General features: G+C 45.8%; 1 protein-coding gene across 2 annotated transcripts; it reads left to right on the top strand.

The window, feature by feature from the left end:
- Nucleotides 1-6917: 6917 nt before the first annotated feature.
- Nucleotides 6918-22707, top strand: twz (tiwaz). Of its 2 annotated transcripts, NM_001259520.1 has the most exons (6): nucleotides 6918-6971; nucleotides 11145-11536; nucleotides 12129-12191; nucleotides 20302-20409; nucleotides 20672-21159; nucleotides 21362-22707. In NM_001259520.1, the coding sequence occupies exons 2-6, from the start codon at nucleotides 11526-11528 to the stop codon at nucleotides 21793-21795; spliced, it is 1104 nt and encodes a 367-aa protein (NP_001246449.1). In that variant the 5' UTR covers nucleotides 6918-6971; nucleotides 11145-11525; the 3' UTR covers nucleotides 21796-22707. The 2 variants fall into 2 exon arrangements, with proteins under 2 accessions (NP_001246449.1, NP_611588.1); NM_137744.2 differs by lacking the exon at nucleotides 6918-6971 and having other exon boundaries at nucleotides 11499-11843.
- The last annotated feature ends 160 nt before the right edge of the window (nucleotides 22708-22867 follow it).

The following is a 22867-nucleotide window of genomic DNA, read 5'->3' as shown; positions in this document are numbered from 1 at the left end:
TTAAACGCATCAAATCAGAAAGTTTGTATTCCTACCATTTCTTGTAAAATAGGAAATGAACTAATAATTCTAAATGCTGCTTTTATTTCATATTTACTTGCTTATCTCTTGAAGCTTATGCTTAAAATAGTTTGCAAAAAGCAATAGTAATACAATGCTCAGTTTTGGTAATAGATTTTTTGTGCAAGTGTAAACCTTACTGGCGGCCATTTGGTATGACGCAACTAAAATGCAGTTGTTGTTGCTTCTTTCGCTTTTCGCCGTATTTGTCTTCTGCTGCTTTGGAATTGTTGGCGGTTCTTTGCCAGCGCCGTTGGCTATTTGAGGCAAGAAGTTGGCCGGCGGGCTACGGCGGACAGCCAAAGCAGCTGACAGGACGACCGCCAGACGATGGAACAGGACGCTCGACTCTTGAAGACGCTTTGACTTGAAGAGTTGACTGCCATTCGTCGGCTGGCTTTAATTGCGTTTGATGTTCGCAAAATGTAGGTGGGTGCAAAATAAAGAATTCGAAAGTCAGAAGCCAAAATTGAATTGCAATTCATTCAATTAAAAGAGGCGGAGTGGGTGTGGTGCGGCAAATTATTTAGATGCCTAGAAACGCACTTTGATTTTGATTTTGTTGCATGCAACTGTCAGTTGCACGCATTTCCAAGCGAATGCATATGCACAGAGCTATTCAAAAAGGGGGGATTTTCGGTAGGATGGGCTGGGTGAAAAGCCTCGTTTGTTGCGCTTATTCATTCGAATGTTAATTAAATTGTATTTAAACTGCATCGACTTTTGACATATGCCTCGTCTGCGCTGCCTGCTCATTGAAGTGACTAATTTGATCAGAGAAAAAGTCTCGTTTATGAAATGCACATCCTTTGACTGGCGAAAATCAGCATTAATATAAACTGGCAATTTAATGCATACCTGCAGTATTGAAAAATATATATTTTTAAAACCCAACGCCATTAGCCAATGAAAACTTTTATTACTCGTAGAATTATTAACAAACATTTTGTGGAAAAGTGAAAGGGCTTACTTACAATACATATATTAAATATAGCTCAAAACCAGGATAACTCATTCTACTTATTTTACATTTACATTATACGAATGAGCCGAATGGCAGACAGGAAACGTCATCAGCAATGCGGCATGAGTTCCGTTGCATTTTTGAATGCACTTCCGTGTCGCACGGGAAATTAAAATGCTGCCTATGCCAATGCCCATGCGGCGTATGTGTAATATGCCCCAATATTATGCACACTCGGAGACAATGCTCCTCCGAATGGTGGAACCGTATGCCAGATAAGCGTGGGCTCATAGTCACCATAATCATAGTACGTAATAATAACAATGCCCGGCTCCGTTCCCGAGTTAAGAGTCATTAAGCGTCGTTTTATGGGCATTGTGTGGGACACAGCTCCTCCGACAACTGCCATCCTGTCCGGTCCCGGCCAATTGGTATGCATATTTGGCTATTAAGTGCAGCTCGGAGAGTGCGGGCGAAAGAGTTATCTTCAAGCCACTAAATTGCAGCCGATAAACGCGGCCAAAGCAGGCGGCATTATGAACGCAAAGAGGTGGCAGAGAGAGGGGAGGCTAGCCAAAACTTTTGGCTACCATCGGCCATCGTATCAGCTGAAAGAAATTTTAATTAAATGTCGCCGCAAACGATGCGGTAATATGCAACGAGTCGAACGTAGTCGAGAACCCATTCGGTGTCGCCGGGCATGGGGGCATTATTTTAGCATTCAATATGATTGCAGGCTGGCGGGCCATGCCATTCGGCTCAATTTATCACAATGCTGCCACATGGAGCCGGCCAAGTCGCGCCGCTTGACCACAAATCAGGATTCGAAAATGATCCTGAGCCGGAGTCGGAGCCGCAACCGAAACCGAAACCGATGCCTCATGAAGCTGTCAAGCGCCTCGACTGCACTTAATACCGTTTTCTGACTGCCGTGAATTGCATTTCATGTGTCAGCGTTTTTAAGCGCTTTCAGCCCGCGGCATTGGCTCGGTTCGGTCTGCCGATTTGGGAACCTACCTCCCTCCCTCCCTTCCTCCCTCCATTGACGGCTAATTTGTAAAGTGAACTGATGGCTGCGCTTCCCCTAAACGCGAGCTTAGCTCAGCTATTTAATAAGCCAACAATGCGGGTAGTAAATGCGAAAAGAAATGCCAAATCCTTTGGCCCTTGAACTGCCCTGGGTAATGCGATGAGTTGCGATGACCTGGGATTCGGATTGGGATTGGGATTGGAATCGGGATTGGCCACTGTCGGAGGTTGGAGGTCACAATCAAAGTAGCCTTGCAGCAAGGGTGCGCTAGGAGTCCACAGTGGGCACTGGCTATCTATCATTCTGCATTATTGCAGAATAATGGGAAGATTACTTGAATTTATAAAGTGCTTAAATCTAGTTAAGTACGTAAGTAAGTTACACGTTTAATGCAGATACTATGTAAGTTACTTAAGAACTGTAGGAATTAGATAAGTTTACTCCTATATAGCTTACCAGTTTTTGGAAGAGTTCTACCATTCCTCACCTGGCAGATATCACTGTACCTTTTACACGTTGGTTTCAAAAATTCATCATTGTTGGCTGCTGCTGCATTGTTGCCAAAACCCGCTGCTGCTGCTGCTTCTGCCTCTCCGCCGTCCTCCCCCACAGCTTGCCGCTCCCCGCTGCTCGTGCAGCACAGCTTCCCCACTTACCGCAAACCGAAACTGACTGATGCCTGGGAGCTACTTTTGGGATGAAATATTATAATTACAAGCGAATGTCCTGCGGCCAAGGAGGAGCAGGAGCAGATGCGGTGCGCGGCAGGGGAGGAAAGGGGCTCTGGTTTCCCGGAGGGGCGGACGGAACGGAATGGGATGGTATGGAGCGACATCAGCCAAGCATCAGGCAGTTCAAATCGCAACTCTCGCTCGCTCTCTCTCTCTCTCTCTCTTGCTCTGTTGCTGTTTCTGTCGCAGTCTGTGCTTCGGTGTTTTCGCCCTTGGGACATTCGCATTCGCATTGCCCCACACCCGTGGCGGCACCCCTTGTTCTGCTTCTTCTTCAGTTGCAACATGTTGGAACGTTGTGTTTATATGGTCTATCCTGCCGGCAAAAGGATAATTTAGATGACTGTGATAAGCCTTGAAAACTGGTTTCAATGTTTCCAACATGTTCGATGCGGCAACAGTTAGGAGTGGGTGGTTGTGGGGCGGTGGGTGGTTGGCAAGGTGGCTGATTAGTACGTAAGTGGAGAGGCTGGGGGACGGGGTCTCACCCGTTATTAATTGCAACTGAATGGCTTGCAGGTATTTATTAAGTTTTTGTTCAATTTCTAAAACTGGCATTTCCATGAGGCTTCGTCCCATCTCATTTTCACTCATTTCATTTATATTAATTTAGTGTGCGTCACACACAAGCACACACAATCATACACATTTGTGTCCTGTACATACGGCTGTCAGCTTTATTGAAAATTAGCCTGCAGTTAATTTAGCATGCCATTAAATTTCTACATGCCCCTTGTCGTTCTGGGCCCAAAAAGTAATGCATGCAGATTATAACTTAAATATGAAATGTCAAGCATTGACAGGCATTTTTGAAAAGTGTGCAGCAGCAACAGCAAGTTTTACACCTCGGGGCCAATCCGTTTATGGTCCGGAGTCGGAGTAGTCGGGGTCTCCGAGCTGGAGAGATGGATATGGATACGGACTCTCGGATCAGCATCTCACGCCATGGGTAGCCATTGCCACAAAAGGCAGGCCACAGCAGAAACAGGAATTTATGAGGCCTTTTGTATTTGCTCCGAGGCGAAAGTGTTCAGGGGGGGGGGGGGGGGGGATCGAAATTTGGCTGGAGCTGGGGATTTGGGATTGGTACTGGTACAGGTATTGGAACTGGGACCGGGCTGGGAAATGGAAACGGGAAAGGTATACGGACTCGAGACTCTTTGGAGTTGACAAGGGTCACATGCCAACTGGAGGCAGATGCGAAAGGGGCGGGCTGCATTAGTTTTGTTTCAACTACCAGAGGCCTAAATAGTTTATTGCCTAATCAGTGTGAAGAGAACAAAGAAATATTTGAGTATTACAATTAACACAATTAGCAGAGAAAATATTTAAGTCTGATTTTTAAGTGTTTATTTTATTTATTATTCATATTTTACTTGCTTATTTTCATTCTTGCTGATTTTTAATAAACTTATTGCTCAAGTATAGCAAGCATATAAACTTCTTTCCCAACTGGGATTTAAAAAGCTCACCCCATTTGAAGATCTTAATCGTCGGCGTTTAACTGTTTCCCTTTTGGGCCAAAAAGTGAGCAAAACAATTACAAACTATCTGCCGCACTACAGTGGCTCCTCCATTTGCTGAACAACTGATTCAATTCAGTGGACTGGTCGCGGCTTCCGTTTAATTGTGTGGCTCACACGCATTCTGCACGATTTTTCCCCACAAAAATCCCCAACCCTTTCACCTGCCGTCCCCTTCGCCTAAATGCTCGAATGCAGTTCGTTTTCGTGTGTGTGAGTTTGGTTGAGTGTGTGTGTGTGTGCGTGGTAGTGGGTGGTTACTCCTCACGTGTAACAGATGTCTGTAAATTGCTTTACTGACTGACTGACTCGCCAGTTGGCTGTTGGCGGTCGCTTAACTGCTGATGTTGCTGCTGTTGCTCCTGTTTGGTTTGTTGTCAGTCAAAGTGTCAGTATGTATGTGGCTAGCTTGCAGGTGTGAGTGCAGGTGTGACTGTGTGTGTGCGTGCATGTGTATGGGTGAGCATTGCACTTATAACTGCATTAATACGAGCTTATGGCTCACAGAATCGGAGGACCCATTAGTTATTGCTGCTGCGGCTGTTGTTGTTGGCCCAACATGCCACACACACGGCACACGGCGATGGCATTGCTTACAGGTGTGCGGCATTCGCAGCTTGTCAGTGGCCGCGTTTAACGCTACACTTAAACAAACAGCCGCGTGCGTCCACAAACATCGTACACATGCAACCGCTTACGCACACTTGCACACTCACACACACACGCACACGAATGGCGGCGGAAGTAAGGACAACAACAACAGCAGAAGGCCAGGATGTGGCCGCCTATTAAGTGATTTTAACACTTTGCGCATGAAAATTGCAAAAAGGCAACGGCGCGGCGTTGATAATTATCCCTTAATTGCTTAATGAGCGGCACTTGAGCAGCGCCGTCGACAGAAGCGACGTAAGTTTAATTAATGCCAATTTAATTACCACGCCACACACACACACGCACACACACATGAAAGTGGACGCATTTATGGGCTACTACTTACCGTTGTGTGGCACTTAAAAGCCGCACTTACCGCATAGAATTCTCTCACACTTTGTAAGTGAATTAAAGGCTTACTTGTTGTATATCTTAATCAATCGGATATGTTAAAAATATACAAGTTTTTCATAGCTAATTAGTATTATACAAATATTTAAAGTCTTGAATGCTAGGTATTCATGCAAATTGCTTTTCTTTCTACCATTTGAAATGCAATTTTCCAAAAATTCAAATATCTCGAAAATCACCATTAATAAACACTAATTGCTCCCACATATCTTGTTTATCTAAGTGAGCACTGGTTTATAGTTTCGGCCAGAGCTTCGGCCGACTTGTTTCTGGCCTCGAAGTTGGCCGAATGTCTCTATTAGCCAGGGCCATAAGTTATTTGGTTGTTTGGCTTGATTAATGTTCACCTGCCTGTGTGTTCCGAGGAAAACTTAAATCGAACGATGGACTCGGAAGGGGGACTTACTATTCGTAGCAGCCATTCGGACCTCGCTTTGTAGATTGTCAGTGGCAGCTTAGTTTTCGCTCAACCCTTTTCCATTGCCTGCCGGCCGGGGGCAATCTCTTCTTCCAGTGATCTAATCTTGTTATTGCCCTGACCGCCGTCTCCGGTTCCAGGCCGGCATACCCATAAAGACATACACATATAAACATGGACGAGAGTGATTTAGCTGATGTGCCAATTCAATTATTTCTACCTACATAGGATTTTTCCACATGGCACCGGCAAAACATATAAACACCGATAAATGCCATACATACAACAAGCCATGTGGCATATAAAATAGTGAATGTAATTTTATTCACATGTCTGGCCGCAGGCCAATCCGCTTTGCCCGCCGGCACCAAATTGCACAGCAACAGCAGCAACATCAGCCACCCCGGAACCACACGACGCACCTCTCCGCATCTCGGGTGTCGGTCTTTCTTCGGTGTATATATAAATATGTATATATATATATATATATATATGCCACATTATATGCTGGGTACAGGAAGGGGAAAGGGGAGCGGAGCGGACCAGAGAGCTGAAATCCATCATTGGCGCATGGCCCCGGGTCACATTTGGGTTGAAATATTATAATTACAAGCGAACGCCCGCGGGCAAGGCGAGGAGGAAGGTGAACCGAAGCTGGAGCTCCGGCGTCGAACATTGGCATCGCATCGCGAGCTTAGCTTGGCTAACAACCACACTGGAACAAAAGTCGGCTGCTTAGATAGGAAATTAAAGTATTTCACTGAGAGCAAATTTGAAAGAGTTGAGACCAACTGCTGTCCAAGATGGACTGCCAGTTACAAACAGACGCTTTTAGATAGTTTTTTCTTTCAGTGCATGGAAGGGGGTTGGAGGGAACGGGCCAGTTGGACGGGCGATCGAAGTCGCCTGCTGCGGATATGGATACTTAGTTGTGGTGGTTGTGTTTACGTTGCGGCTGATAACATCCCGTTTTGCTGCTGCCGCCGTCGCTGCTGCGCCAGATGTTGCTGCTGCTGCTGCTGCTGCTGCTGCGGCTGGCGTCGTGCCCCATGTTGCATGCAACACGCTCGACGGCACTCGGCACTTAGACCCCAACGAGCCCCCCCAAAACAGTCTTTTCTCAACGGTGGTTCAGTGTGTTTGTGCCGATGGTGTTTGCTTTTGCCTTCGACAACGGCAGCAGGTGAATAACAGTGTCTCTGGCTATTGCCACATGCTTTTTTGCGTTTGTTTTCGCCCAGCCTGGTAACTTGTTGCACGGCACGTGTTTGGACAACTGGCCGGGTGTCCACATTAGTGGGCGGGGCAGCTGCAGCGCAGGATAACAGAAAACAGAGATGAGTGGCATATAATTTAAGAACAACACCGAGTGCCGGTGCCGTTTGCCTATAATTACCCACAACCAGCTACCAACTAACTGGCCAAAGAATCACAGTTTTTTTTTTGTCCCCCAAAATTCATCTACATACATACCAATGCACAAAAATACACATACATACATATGTACAAAGTCCGGCAGCAGGTGACAAGCAGTGTGAAAAAGCTGGGCGCTGGTACCCTCATTATATGCAAAACGCTGCGTCAGGGCCGCCAGCCACTCAAACTTAACTTATTTTTAACTTGCATATTTTTGCCCATTCTACGGCATTACCTCTGCCACTGCCTCAGCCAGTGCCTCTGCCTCTGAATGTCCTTAGGCCATCTTAGTTGCATGTTCGAGCAATCCTTTCCGTTCCGTTCGCTCGTTCCACCCCAAGAAGCTGGAAATAAAGAACTGGTCCTCTCCCATTCATAACTCGCGGCTATATCTTCTTTTGCGTTATATTTCCCTCATTCTGCTTGTCTCTGGGTATCAACTGTCAGTTTTCGAGCTAAAAACGCCGCCGGCTTAGTTTGTAAATCATTAAAATTATGCACACACACACACACATGCCTCACATCCGCACACACTTATTATGTACAATATGCTAGACTGTGTGTGTGTGTGTGTGTTGGGTTTGGTTGGAGAAGTTGGCCAAACTGCATAGGAATCATTATGCAGTTAATGACAAATGTCACGCATTGCTAATGACAAAAGGATGTCGGCAATCGACTCCAGAAGAGGCCCCTTTCCGTTCCACTTTTGCCCCCTCAATTGAAAGGCACTCTCATTTGCGAGAGTCCAGCTTTCACCGACCCCAAGAAATTGGTAAACAAACTAATAAACATAAAGCAACAAATACAATTCAGCACAATTTACCAAATACGTTGCATGAATAAATATTAATCCTGTGTTAAACAACCATATTTTATTTAGTCACTCCATCATATATATTTATTTTTCCTTTTGGGCAGATTATAGTTTGTTTAATGCATTTTATACCCACCTTTTTGTATGGGCTTTAAGGCACTTAAGTATTGCATTAGAATTAAATGGTGCATTAAAAGTATTTTGGGTCAAACTGAAACAATTGAAATAATGTCAACTGCATTATGGCATTTCGATCGAAACATATTTTTAAATCAAAGCCAAATCCTTTAGAATATAACAAATTCCCAAAAACGTAAGCTTAGCATAAATGGCATAATATGAAGGACCAAAAGGATATTCAGTGGTTATTCTTCTATTGATAATTTAATCAATTTAAAGGACAGCGAGTGATAAAAAGGACACAGCTTTAAAAGCTAAACAAACACCTCATTTTGGCACGCATTGCCTGTAAAATGATTACCATTCAAATGTTAATGTAAATGTTGTGCCACATATGGATGAATTGATGGGTGAATGGGTGGATGGGTGGATATTTTGATAGGTGGATGGGTGGATGGGTGGACGGATGGATGCCCGAATTGCTGTGATGGTTGATATGTGGTCGCGCTTGCTGCCACTGCCGCTGCAGTTCGGTCGTGCGTTAAAAATTTAACACGAATTTCAGGCTGCGGCGGCAAAAATGGCATCATTAAGTAAAAGCCCCGCGGCCAGACATTGTGAATTTTATGAGCCTTTTCATATATATGCTTGTGTATATATGGGTATGCTATATATGTTTTTGTTGCTTCCTCGCTGGGTATCGTTAATAATAAAAAATATATGTTCGCTTGTATGTGTGCGCACCCATCCACACATATACATATATACATACTCGTATATTTTAAAGCCCATCATACACATTTGCCATTTGCCCAGCCTTGTGATGATGAGTGTGTGCTCACATAAATAATAGTAATAATAAAAAATCACAATAATGATGATGCTGATGCTGATGGTGTTGGCGGTCGCGGGTGGCGTAAAAAAATCTGCGGAAATTCTCAGCATATGCGATGGCATTTAAATGTTTGTGTTTTCCCATTCAGCATTCAGTATGATATTGATTGACAAGCAAATGCACAAGCGTTGAATAAATATGCAGGCGAGTGGGCGGTATGCCCGCGGGAGGGCGTGGCGAGCGGGCTACTTTAAAAAGCCATCAACAAATAATTACAAACGAGCGCGTAGGAAGTGTATAAATGTCGACGCTGATTTCTGAGCTGATCCGCGGATTCTCTTTTACTACAATATATATCTTTCTATATATATCTATATATATGTATATACATATGTACTTGATGTATGTGACTCCTTGCACCCATATACACCTACCCCCCACTTCGCCCGCCCACCCCACTGCACTGCCCCCAAGCGATCCAAACAATAAAGCATAAAGCGCGCCGCACACATTTTGTCGAATTATTTTGTTGGCAGTCCGCTGGCGGCTAGCTGCAGCAAATTGGCTTGAAATATTGGTATTGCCATATGTATGAGCTTGTGTATGAGTGACTGAATACGTACGACTCTGCCTCTCTCTCTGTGTACGTGTGTATGTGTGTGTGTGCGTGAGCTTGTGATTAAAAAAATATTTAAAATGGCAAAAACGCAAAGCGACGTCAAAATAAAGAAGCCCGCTACCCCATTTTGCCGCTTGAAACAATAAAAGCCCCCCCCCAACAACCCCCCACAGCATTTCCCATTCCATTTGAGTGAGTGAAATGAGCGATAAAATTGCAACAGTTTCCACTCGTCGTACGCATTTGCTGCGATAAAGGATGAAAAATTGAAATGCCACTGCTCACGCGAAACAATTAAAATTTGACATGTTTTATTGAACACTTTAATGCCGGTATTATTTGCAGTTGGCTCCTCGCAATTTACGTGTGTGTGTCCCTAATTTATATAAAAAAAGTAGTAAGCTAAAACGTTTAAAGGCTATCGTGTAAAAAGATATAAAGAAAATCCCTTCCTTATATATATATATATATTTTTTTTTTTTGCTTACCTGCTTTAAGCTGGCATTCAGACACACGGTACACCATCTCTATGGCAGATCGCCGATTCTGGAAATATAGCGAAATATTATTGTGGCGCATGTACTTCAAAATGAATATGGCCGGGGGACAAATAAGCGAGCATTCCGAAACAATTGCCAATGAAAAATGATGCGACAGAACTCTCGGCTTGGGCGGAATTTTGGCCACCACCCCCGCGGGCGTTGCGTTCTCCAGCGGGCGGGGGTGGAAAGTTCGCACTCATTTTAATTACAGCTGCCTAACTGCAGGCCTCACTGTACTCGCTCAGCTCCGTCGTCTCCGCATTCCGCACACCCCTCGCCGCCTCCATTCAGCTTGTGTTTTGAAACATGGCCTGGGGCGTATTTATCACAAGTTTTTCTTTGCATTGCCGCCGGGCAGCAAAATATTTCAGCTGCCTCCGTCGCAGTCGCTCCTCGAACGACCCCGGGGCATTCCAGGCGGGCTCAGCTCAGCGCCCCAATGCTCCGTTCTTCGTGCTTCGTACCGCCGTTGCCGTTGCCGTTGCCGATGGCGATGCCGGCGGTTCTGGTTCTGCTTCTGCTTCTTCAAAGTCTCTGGAGCTGATGCCGCACAAAGTTTCATTTCGTTTGGCCGCGGGGCGCAGCGTTCTATGCTTTGTCATTAACACCAACACGCACACTCGTACACCCGCTCACGCACACAGAGGCAGTCGCACCAACACACTGGTGTCAGCTGTACATGCACCCACACACAGGCATACACATGGCCAAGGGCAACAAAAACAAACAGGCTTTGATATTTACAATTATAGAAAATCGACCATATAGAGATGTCCCCCATGACGAATGCAACTTTTGGGTTAAATTAGTGTATGCACTTGCCAAAAAATATTTTCAAATTTTGATCTATTTCAGAGTCTTTCATTAGAAACTACATTTATGAAATATTTTAAAATTCTGTAAGCTAGAAATTAATATTTCTTAATTTTTAAAACATAACAATGTTTTTCGAATGCTGTAACTCTAATTTAACGAAATAATACCAAGCAGTCTAATTCTTCTATTTGCAGTTACATTGTTAATTGCGGCAGATTAGTTGCAGGCCACAAGAAAACAAGAACAACAAAGCCAGATCGGACCACTTAAACCGGAAATAGACCATTAAACGCTCGAACAAAGGCATCATATGGTGGAAAAGCCAAGCCGCTAAACAACAAACGGCGCTCTCTATCTCTTTGCCGCTGCTTCTGCTGCTGCTGCTGCTGCTCTCTCAAGGTCGTCGGCTCAGACGCCAGCGCCGACGAACTTCACTCCACCCCCACTCGCAACAAGACGCAACTCGAGCCGCAACACGCAACATTGGGGAGCCGAACCATTGGCCATTCACCATTCGCCATTCGCCATCCATCAGCCAGCGAGCTAAATCAGTATTCGAGCAACTCTCGACGCGAATGCAAGTGAGGTAAATTGCCAGCGCTCAAAAGTAGGCAACACTTAGGTCTAACGGTGAACGGTGAACAGCGAACGGTTAACGTTTAACGGTGTGCGTTGTGTACGGCAAGCGGAAACGGAAGTAAACACTCGTTGGCGCGCGCTCATTTGATTGAATTTGAAAGGGTTCAACCGAAAGCGACTAGCGATCAGCAGATCGAAGCACACTGAGAATATCGAAGGTCACTGAAGATCGGACAAGACGAATATCGTTTATCTACGCGCGCGTTGTATTAAAAAAGAGTTAAAGTGCATTTCCTAAATATACCAACCTTTTTGTGAGTTTCTTGAGCGGTGAAGAGACACTTAAGTTGCACATATAATTTGTTTTCCTTTTATAATTATACAATTAAGTCATTCTATGATTATTTGTTTAAATGTTGACGGAAATCCAATTTATCACATTACTCCTGCCCTAATGTTAATTTATTAAAAAACATGAGTTTTATTCATAATTATGAAGATGAAGAGTTTTAGGTGTATAATCAATAGCTCAAAATTCAAAACCCAATCGAAATATATTTATCTAACTGATATGTTCTTTGCTTTCCTCCCAAAAACAGAACTCCGTTTGTTGCATTGGATCAACGATCACCGTTGACGGTGGATTCCTCCTGCCCCAAACGGTAAGCGTAAACTGAAAACTTTTCATTTGCAAAATGCCCCGAAAATCGCAACCAGCCTTCGAGCTGGCCAATAAATTAGTTTAAAAAAAGATTCTGTAATAAACGAATTTTTGACACACAACAGCACATCGACAGTCCAAGTTGCAGGCCACCCGATCTCTCTCCCTTTGGTTTTGGCCAAAAGTGCCGCTGGCCACTGATTTTCGTCTCTCCCACATGCCAAGTCAGAAATTGTGCGCCATAAACGAAGACTGTTTAAAAAAAAAAAAAAAAAAATTATACGCCTCAAGTGCTCTGTACCCGCACCAAAGGAGAAATAAACAAAAGTAAGAAGAGTAACCCAGGGTAAGGGAGCGGTAAAGGAAGCGGGCTACGGCGATGGGGAGAAAAAATCATACAAAATACGCCATGGGCATTTTTGGGCAACCTTAGCCGCCGGCTGAGTTATGTGTGCAGACGAGAACGAGTCGCATTATTTTTTCTACCTTAAAGGCTATAAAATACGATGGTGCTGGGGCGGGGGTCGTGGGTCGACGCGAAGCGAACCAAAGGAGGGGGGCATGACCGGTTGTATTGTGGCTGGTCGAAAACTAAGCGGCCAAAAGATGACCCCCGGGCCAAATGCATACAGCACACTCGTACAACAAATTTTTGTTTAGCCAGCGAATCGACGTTCCGTGAGAGTCGTCGTCCGTCCGTCCATCGGTCCGTCTGTCCGTTTGTCCGCCAGTTTGTCCGTTGAGTTGGAGCCAAGTCATGAGGCAAAGTTCAAAGCAAGAACTGCAGTATGCGCGGAATTGCATTCAAATAGACAGATACCACTCTGAGAAAATAATTAATAGTTGTTGAATAGGGTAAATTAATAGTATTGAATAGATGGTATATATTCAAGAAGCACTTTGATAATAATATCTTTTAGTCAAATTATTTTATCACAAGTTCTCCCATTTGAAACTGATTTCCAATTACGTTGTTCACATGACTATATCATTTCTTCCTGTGTAATGGGAGGAGCAAGGCGTTGACGACCTTCGCCTGTTGCCCTCGTATTGCACACAGCCCTCTCTTTCACATGGAAGCAACTGGTTTTGGTGTTATCTCTTGCTGTTTCTGCTGTTTTTTTTTGTGTGTTTTTTCTTTGTTTTCGCATGCCAGACACAAGAATTTCCCTATAGAAGGTGGAGTCGAAGTCAAAGTCTTGTTTGTTTGCCTGTTTGTTTGGCTGGAGCCGCAGTTCGCGATTCTTTGCTCGCATTGTCAGGATCTGGCAGTCGCCATATTCCCAGCTAATTTGTTTTCATTCAGCGGATTCAGGCTCCAGCTACTTGCATTCACAATCGCATTAACGGCCTATACCTGCTGCTGTTTGGAAACGGAAACCGACGGCAAAGTGATTTCCATTACGTACCAATAGTCAAAGCCCTTACTTGCTTCTGCTGCATTTGAATGGCTCAGGCAGTGGCACAAAAGCTCTTAACGCGCTGTGTGTTAATTAAGCTGCAATTCGGCATCATTACCAGCATCAACATTGCGCTGCCAATTTGCCACCAACGGAGTGGCTGTGCCAATGCAACTGCAATGGGTACGACTTCTGATTATCGCGTATATTTGAAGTTCAAGATTTTTTAAGCATATTGTAAAATATACAACATTTTATAGCAATACATCTTATGCTTTTAATGCATTACATCCACCTTGCCATTTTTTGATCTTGGAACAATCTTAATCGGATGCCTAATACTCCTGGCTTACACTCTGATGATACCCAGGACTTCCCGTTCCGAAACCCGATTCTTTGGCCGACTGCACCTGCCGATGTTGTTGTTGCATCGGGGAGTGCATTTTACTTCAGTTGCCTTTGTGTTGCATCTGCTGTTGATGCTGTTTTTGGCTGCGATATGCACACGCAAATTGCACCAATTAGGCAGGCCGTATTGTCTGCCGCTGCCAGTTGCACTTGCGAATCCAGTTGCACTGGCAGAAGTGCATCTGAATGGGTTTTGGCTTTGCGGTGGACCAGCTTGCTCTCTGCCTGCTGTTTTCCGGCCGGATTCCGAATCGTGTTCCATTGTTTGAGCGCTGTTCGAGTGGAAACATGGCTGTTAATTATTATGTACACTTGATTAAGTAGCGCCGGCAATCATACAATGTCCGGCTGAGGCTGCAGTGAAGCTATCAGTTTGCTCGAACCCAGCAAACAACGCTGCGTATGCGCAATGTTTTCCTTTACGGCAATATTCCAACGCTTTGGCTGCTTATCCTTTGCGCTTTTGACTTTCAATTCAATTTTCGAATTTAGCTGAATAAAAACATCTCATCTTTAGGTAGACACACTCTCACATGTGGATTTATCCGGAATATATTTATATTTTGCTAGTCGTCGTCGTCGTCGTCATCGTGGATGCTGTTGTTTCACTTTTTTTCATACATGGAGGTCGTATGTCGGCGAGTTGTGAGTTGGCTGAGTAATGTTTGCTCTGCATACGTAGCTCCAAGCTTCCTCGAAGCCCCCCCACCTCCTGCTGCCACAACCCTTGGCCTGCCTTTTGCTGAGTGAGCCATATGCAGCGCAATCGTCGTTTTTATTTAATATTTTCTAATAAATTTTTCAAAGTTTATTTTTGAAAGCCTTGCAGCGTTTTAATATCTGCTGCTTCAGTATATGCCGGGACTCCAGTTACTCGCTCACTCACTCAACTTCTGCCAGACTTCCCTGCCCACACCCACACACTCACACTCACACTCAGACTAACACTCATACTCATACTCACGGCCATGCTCTATATATATATTCACATATATATCGCATATATTTGTACAATTTGCCATGGCGCACACATTCTGCAACTTTGGCCAACAATTTTCGTAGCATCGCAGTGTGAAAAGGGAGACGGGGGGGGGCAGAGTGGTCTGATTTCCCATATGCCGCAGCTCCAGCTCCGCCGTTTGGATTTGGACCCTTTGGCTAAAGACGACGTCGACGCAGAAGTTGAGTTCGGGCACTGCAGCCCGAGATCCTAGATCTGGAGGGGAATGGTAGCCATGTATGGGGGTTCTCCTTCTGGCTTTGGCTTTTTGTGTTTTACTTGGGACCTCCGACTGCCCGGCAAAAGTTTTTCATTTGCCTGCTCATCAGCGTTTTGATTTTGGTTTTGGCCAACTGCGAAACGAAAACAAGCCAAGCCAGTGGAGGCAGTTGCTCCACATGCCACTCCTTGCCATTGCCTTTCGACCTTCTCGAGATTCGCCCGGGGCTTTTGGATTCTTCTCAACTTGTCCCCGGGACATTTTGCAGATTTTTCCTCTGCTGCTCCGTGTGTGTGTGTGTGTGTGTGTGCGTTTGTGTGTTTACTTTATGTTTGTCTTGGCTAGATACACAAGCGTTTCGTGCCGTTCCGCATTCCCTTATCTGCAGTTCCCGGGAGCCGTAAGTTTGCTTTCTTTTTCCAACCCCCAATATACATACATAGGTCCTGCCTAATTGGAATCCACCGCCCTCGTCGCCCGTCAAACATAATCTGCTACTACTGCGGCTGCTGCTGCTGCTGCTGCAGCAGTGTTGCAATTTGATAAATCTTCGGGTTCCCAATGTTTTCGTATTAACTTTCGAGGTGGATTCAGTGCAGCCGACGTCGCTTTCGCCGCGGGCGTTTTAAAATTGAGATAAGATTTTGCCTCGAAAACTTTCGTTTTGCTTTTTATTTTCCCCATTTTTATGCTGCTGTTTTTATTCTGCTTTTATACTCTCCACTCCTGTTGTTGTGCGAGCTGCCTGGGGAGCATTGAGGCCATGAGACGCAGACCAACTTAGGTATGATATCTTTAAATGCAGGCAACACACATGGGTATAAGCCAAAGCCAGAACGGACACGACTAGACTTACCTACCAATCGCAAAAGTTTCTGCCTGCAGCATCCATCCAGCCATCCAGCCAGCCAGGCAGCCATCTAGCCATCCAGCCCCAACCCCTAGCCTTATCGGAATCGTTTGGTGGAGTCTGAGAAGGGTTCGGTTCGGTTTGGGTCCGGAACGGAATGGAACGGATTGGGAGGTATATCCTTGCCGTTGTGGTTACTGGCTATGTTCCTGCTCCTTTGTTGTTGTTGTTGCTGCTGCTGCTGCTGCTGCTCTCGTTGCCGCTAGCGCTGCAAGGATAAATGAATGAGGAGGCACCCGGCATCCACACACGGCCACCCACACACTCAAGCGGAGTCACATGTATGAGCCGGAGAAGCCCTGAAGGAACCACCCCAGAACCAAATGGGCGGGAAAGAGGTGGTGTGCGGGTAGGATAACCCCAAGTTTCAATCCCAAACACCGGGCACGGGCACCTTGCCCAACTACAGTGGGCACTCGCTCGTGCATAGCCCCAGTGGATTACATTCGGGGGCCGCATGGCCACACCCCTGCTCCGGCTCCTCCTACGCTTTCCATAGCGCTGTGTGTTGATGAATAAGCTCTCCACCTTCCGAGGGTCCTTTGGGCCCCAGTTCCGCCCGTGTTCCGTACTCCTTGGCTCGGCTTGGCTTGGCTTGGCTCGCTTTCCTTGCTTGGTTTCGTTTCGTATCCATCCATGATTTCCGCACTAATTCCAAACGATCGCCGCGGGCCTAGTCAGCTTTTGCCCTTTTTCGCTAGCTCTCTCGCTCTCACCCAGCTAGCCTTCTCCTTCGACACTGGAAAAAACGTATTACTGGAAAGTACAAAAATATCAATCATGCACGTAGAATACTTTCTGACAAATATACTGTTAACACTTCGCGTTAGTTTTAAATAATAATAGTAAGTTTTATTAATTGTAATCATTCGATGGAATAAGATACCTCTATCATTTTTGTAAGTGCGGCTACCAACCAGGACACTCGGGCTGTCTGGCCTTTGTGTGCGGAAGGTTGGCTAGCCGCAGGACATTTACTAGGGTTACATAGTCAGCGTCGCAGTCGTCAACGTCTGATGCTCTGCCTAGGTGTGTGTCTCGCTATCTCCGTGTGGACAAGGATGAGGACGACGACGAGAATGAGGATGAGGGTGTGTGTGTGATGTGGTGTGGTCTGCACTTTAGCTCATTTCTTGGCTTTTGTTTTCGCTTTTGTCCTGTTTTGGGAGGGCCAGGGAATGCCAGCAGTGCCATCCGATCCGAAAACCGAGCAGACCAAGTCGTGGCGAATTGCCTGGGTGGCACTGAAATGGGCGGGTTCCCACACCGGTTATCCACCCAGGATTCGAGCATTGAGCATGTGCCAACGGCCAGTTTTGTCCATAATTCCATCTTGGAAAATGGTTTCGCCCCGGGGCCAGTTCATCCCGGACTGGTCAGCAACCTGATATCCAGCTCCGCACTCACAATCTGAACAATGGAAAACTAATAAGCTCACAGCAGTCATCTCTTTCTCCCGGAGCCGAATGAAACATGAAACTCCTCCGTCAGAAGTAGAAGAGGAAGTCTCCGTCCCAGCAAATGTGCAATGCCAAGAGTTAAGAGTTAATGGCATTGCCATTAAAACCAGAACCTGCGCCAGGCAAAGATGTCAAATAATGACCACAGAAAGGACGAGTGCATGCAGAGCAGCAGGCCGGATTGCCAGGATGCCAAAATGATGCGGGGAAGGAAGTCGGTTGACAAATATGACTACGGCAAAGGCAACTCTTCAATATTCATATTGGTCAGAGGTGCGCAGCATGCGAAAGAAGGATCAACTGATCCTTCGTTGCTTATGAATATAAATTAAAATTTATATTTTATATTCTATTATTGCATGTAAAAGCTATTTTCATAAAAAAAAGATAAGCCAAGTTAGGATTGTTCAGATTGAAAGATCTGAGGAATACTTTCTACTTTTCTGGAAGTTATAAATTTGGAAAATTCGACATATTCCCTTCATATCTCACGTGCTCAGCTCTGGGTCTCATCTCAAGTGTAACCAAAGGCGCTGCGAACAACTCCAGCAACTCGGCCCCCGCCCAGCCTGCAGCCTTGCCCCTCAGCCCCTTGCCACATTACCCCCCCGCGCCCACTGCTCGGCTCATCCTGCTACTAGACGGCATAGAAAAGATACCGCTTGCGGCGGTAATGGACTAGAATAGGATGCAAACTGCAGTGCTTGTCTTATATACAATACCGTTAGCTCTGGGTGTCCACACCCACACACACTTCCATGTGTGTCCCAAACTCGGTGTGTGTGTGTGTGTGTGTGTGTGTGTGTGGAGCTTGTTGTTGTTGTTGCACCTGCTCAAGTGGGCCGCAAAGCAATTGAAATTGAATTGTTTGTGTGGCAAGCCAGAGCTCAGGCATTGCATATTTTGTGGCTGCAACTGCAGCAGTTGGCCCTAGGAGGAATGTGGCCAGGAAGGAGTAGGAGTAGAAGAACGAGAGAGAGAGGGGTGCGGTGTGGTGCGGTGTGGTAAAGGATATTGGCTAGGAAACCATTAAGCCAGATCCCATAAACGAATATCCGATGTTTGATTGAACGCATTACTCACGCTTTATAATTGGCGTAAATTAATAAAAATCCAGCTGTATATGCCACCCATTTCTGGAACCCCTTCAATCGCCATTGCTACCATGAGAATGCCTTGCAGCCATTTATTTTGTGCAATTTTTTTTGTGCAACTCTCTTGGTTTCCATTGGAAACCGTAACCCTGTTCGACGTCCGCCGCTCCTTACGTTTCTATTCGCTTTTTAGCCCTCGCACAATCGTACACTCGTAAGCTTGTACATCCACTGCCTCTCCGGTTCCCATTCGCATTTGAATGTTCATGTAGTTAAAGTTAATCAAATCGTAATTACCCAGCCCGAGTCGTCGTGGCCGCAGGGCCTCAAACATTTAAAAAAAGCAAACTTGTTTAGCTAGATGGACAGCGGTGATTTGTGGCGAAGCGAAGAATAAATGCTCTTCAAGGGGCAATGTGATCGGTAATATAAATTTCAGATACGGACATTCCATTATCACATTGCTGAGAAAGTATATGGAATATGGCCGAATTCTTTGTCATCTTATTAAATGAATATGTTTAACTACTATAAATACAGAAAATATTGCCTTATTAAGTAGGTTAATTGCTTATGTCCCAGCTAAGCTACCCATTCAAAGGTAGTTACATCGTAACGTACATTCATAACTGAAGAAAACTGTGTATAAGCCAAGTTAATGTGCATAAAGCATGTGAACATTTGTCATATGGGGCCAACTCGTTTTGAGTGGTTCGCTTGCCGGTTGATTGAGTTTTATTAATTTGCGGTCCTGGACTTGGAGGAACTGAAACTGATACTAATGATGATGCTGATGATGGTGATGATGATGATGGCTTTGGCTCTCGCTTTGCAGATTTAGATGTAGCCACGTAATTGGTGTTGACTTTGTTAAGTCGGCTCAGCGGGCGCGTTGCGCATACGCCATGTGGCACGCATCCGACTGACACGTCATAATTGGCGAGCCCACATCGCACATTGCCCCGCTTTCCACCGCGAAACAATGTGATTTTCGTGTGAAATTCGACTGGCAACCCTTCCGGCCAATACAACCACATCGACGAGTGGCTAAAACGATGCACTCGATGGCCGTTAACATTAACTGCATCCACAGGCCGCCCAGTTTGGGCTGCTATATGGTATAAGCCATGCGGGAATGGCGATTTGGTCTTGTCCACGAACGAAGCTGCAGAGAGCCGATCGCTTCGGGCTCGACGCCCCGTAACCGAGATGGAAACGCAGTGAAAATCCAAATATTCCCACACAATCAGCCCAAGACCGTGGCCATATGAAATATATATATATATCTATATATGTACGTACGTACGACTTGGCTCTGCCTCCCTACAAATCGGTCTGAATGCCTGAGTGTGTGTGTGTGTGTGTGAACTTTTATGGGCCCTGTGGAGAGCTGCAAGCCATGTTTGGCCCGTCGCGGCATTTTCGTTGTCACGTTTGCTGTCCTCCGCCGATGTGGCTGTCCGTAATCAGAGTCAAGTCAATTTCAGTTTGGCGCGGGGGACAAATTGGTTCTCATGATTAGCGCTTTCGAAGCCCCCCCACCGACTTATATAATCTGCTCTCATTACTTGTATATTATGTGATAATTAACTGGGAATTCATTTGATTCTTGGTTGCAGGAAAAAATGCGATATGGACCGAGAGCGCGAAAGAGATGTCAAGGCCCTGGAGCCACGCGACTTATCCTCCACGGGCCGCATTTACGCCAGAAGCGATATTAAAATCAGGTAAGCTTGGGCTTTATGGGCAAAGATAATAATTAGGGTAGTAAGGTATGGAATATACAACACTATTCTACGATTTTGTAGAATTTATTGTTTTTATTTGGTATTTTCAAAAGTTTTAAGAACATCCTGGCAGCTACAAAGTGCAGTGGAATGCAGAGTACTCCATCGATTGTATGATGGATGCGAGCTTCCACGCCACATTGCCATTCCTCTTTGTCGCAAACATTCTCATTGTGAATTCGTGAACGGCTTTCGCCCGCAGCTCCTCGCCAACCGTCTCGCCAACGATCTCAAACTCCTCTTCGCCCACACCGACGCCACCCGCCAGTTCCTCAGTGACGCCGCTGGGCTTGCCCGGAGCGGTGGCAGCTGCTGCCGCCGCCGTCGGAGGAGCCTCATCGGCGGGGGCCAGTTCCTATTTGCACGGCAACCACAAGCCCATCACCGGGATTCCGTGTGTGGCCGCCGCCTCCCGCTATACGGCGCCCGTTCACATCGACGTGGGCGGGACCATCTACACCAGCTCACTGGAGACGCTCACCAAGTACCCGGAGTCGAAGCTGGCCAAGCTCTTCAATGGCCAGATACCCATCGTGCTGGACTCGCTGAAGCAGCACTATTTCATCGATCGCGACGGGGGCATGTTCCGCCACATTCTGAACTTTATGAGAAACTCAAGACTTCTGATTGCCGAGGATTTTCCCGACCTGGAGCTGCTGCTGGAGGAGGCTCGCTACTACGAAGTGGAGCGTAAGTATTCAACTTCCATATGGAGTAAAAAGCTTACATATTCTATGTTAAATTTATTATAAGTTACACTTGGGATTTGACTTCTCACTTGATACTTTTTCTCTGTGCATCGAACCTCGTTATGCCTACCAGCGATTATAGCTAATTTGCTCTTCTCCCTGTCTCCATTCCCTCTCCACATGACCAATCGATGTGCCCACAGCGATGATTAAGCAGCTGGAAAGCATGCGCAAGGATCGCGTTCGCAATGGCAACTATTTGGTGGCGCCACCCACTCCACCGGCTCGCCACATCAAGACGAGCCCGAGGACCAGCGCATCGCCGGAGTGCAATTACGAGGTAGTGGCGCTGCACATCTCGCCAGACCTTGGCGAACGCATAATGCTGTCGGCAGAACGGGCTCTGCTCGACGAGCTCTTCCCGGAGGCCAGCCAAGCGACACAGTCGAGTCGCAGCGGAGTGTCCTGGAACCAGGGCGACTGGGGGCAAATCATTCGCTTCCCCCTCAACGGCTACTGCAAGCTGAACTCGGTGCAGGTGCTCACCCGACTCCTCAACGCCGGCTTCACCATCGAGGCCAGCGTTGGGGGCCAGCAGTTCTCCGAGTATCTGCTGGCGCGACGCGTTCCAATGTGATAGGCTCTGGGTAGGGATTCCCCAGCTCCCCAAGAAGCTGCAGATGTGGCCCTGATTCCGTCGGCTTCTGTGGCTTCTGTTTCCGGCTCCGGTTCGGACTCGGGTTCGGGTTCGGCATCGGGCTCTTTGCGACGCGGGCGTCTGATCCATGTGCGTTGCAGGCGCTAATTGATCTGGGTTAGGTGACCCAGAATCGCAGGTGGGGAGAGTGGTCTATGAACAATTCCAAGTGATACAATGTACTGAGAAGGGCAAATGAAAAATCAAGTGTAACGCCGAATTGTTTATATATCTAACACACTAAAACTCGATCCAACACCGTTTTGGGGACTGCGCATTGCTGCTCTGAGCAGTAAAATACATAATTTAGAAATACTTGGACACCGTTCGGTGAGGATGCAAGTTCTGAATCTGAATCCAAATGTTATTTAATGTTTATCAATTAAGTTTGCTGGCACGGACACTGAACGCAAACACGCTCGTGTGTATTATTAAGCATTTACAGAGCCAAGAGCCCAGCACTGATTTTGTTTTTTAGCCTTGATTTTAAGTCGATATTGTTTTCTCTAAGTGTACCACCTAATGCTAAAGACCCTAAGTTGTTTCATTAAATCAAGTTGGCCAGGGATATTAGCTGGCTTAAATTATTGTAACACACACGGAAAACTATGGTAGTATCAACTCACAGCGAAAATAGTTTTGTAGTACTTAATTGATGTAATTGAACCTTTATGAATGTAAACTATGGGATAACTTTTTCAATATATACGATCCGACGTCTAAATAGTCTACACCAATTCAAATACAATTACATGCAAATATAGATATATTTAACGAAATACAGTTTGCGACCACGCCCTCTATAGAACAACCACTCAATTGAATATTTAAATAAAGAAAAAACATACGTGTAAACTGTTGAATTTCCTCTTTGGATGCTTAATTTGAAATTTGTATTCTTGGCGGGCACCAACCGGTTATCAAGCCGGCGCAACCGGTAAAGTATGTAGATAATTTGTACAAGTAAAATGTAACTAAGTACGTGAATTTTACATGTCAAAAAGGTCTTCCT

This window comes from Drosophila melanogaster, chromosome 2R (assembly GCF_000001215.4).
Source record: "Drosophila melanogaster chromosome 2R".
Classification (NCBI taxonomy): Eukaryota; Metazoa; Arthropoda; class Insecta; order Diptera; family Drosophilidae; genus Drosophila; species Drosophila melanogaster.
The sequence above is the reverse complement of the archived record's forward strand: the minus strand, read 5'-3'. Positions and strand labels throughout refer to the sequence as shown.

What these genes read in the sequence shown, in the direction of transcription:
- twz (NM_001259520.1), top strand. An exon ending in GATTCCTCCTGCCCCAAACG is followed by an intron (nt 12,192 to 20,301) that starts GTAAGCGTAAAC and finishes TCTTGGTTGCAG; the next exon opens with GAAAAAATGCGATATGGACC. An exon ending in AGAAGCGATATTAAAATCAG is followed by an intron (nt 20,410 to 20,671) that starts GTAAGCTTGGGC and finishes TTTCGCCCGCAG; the next exon opens with CTCCTCGCCAACCGTCTCGC.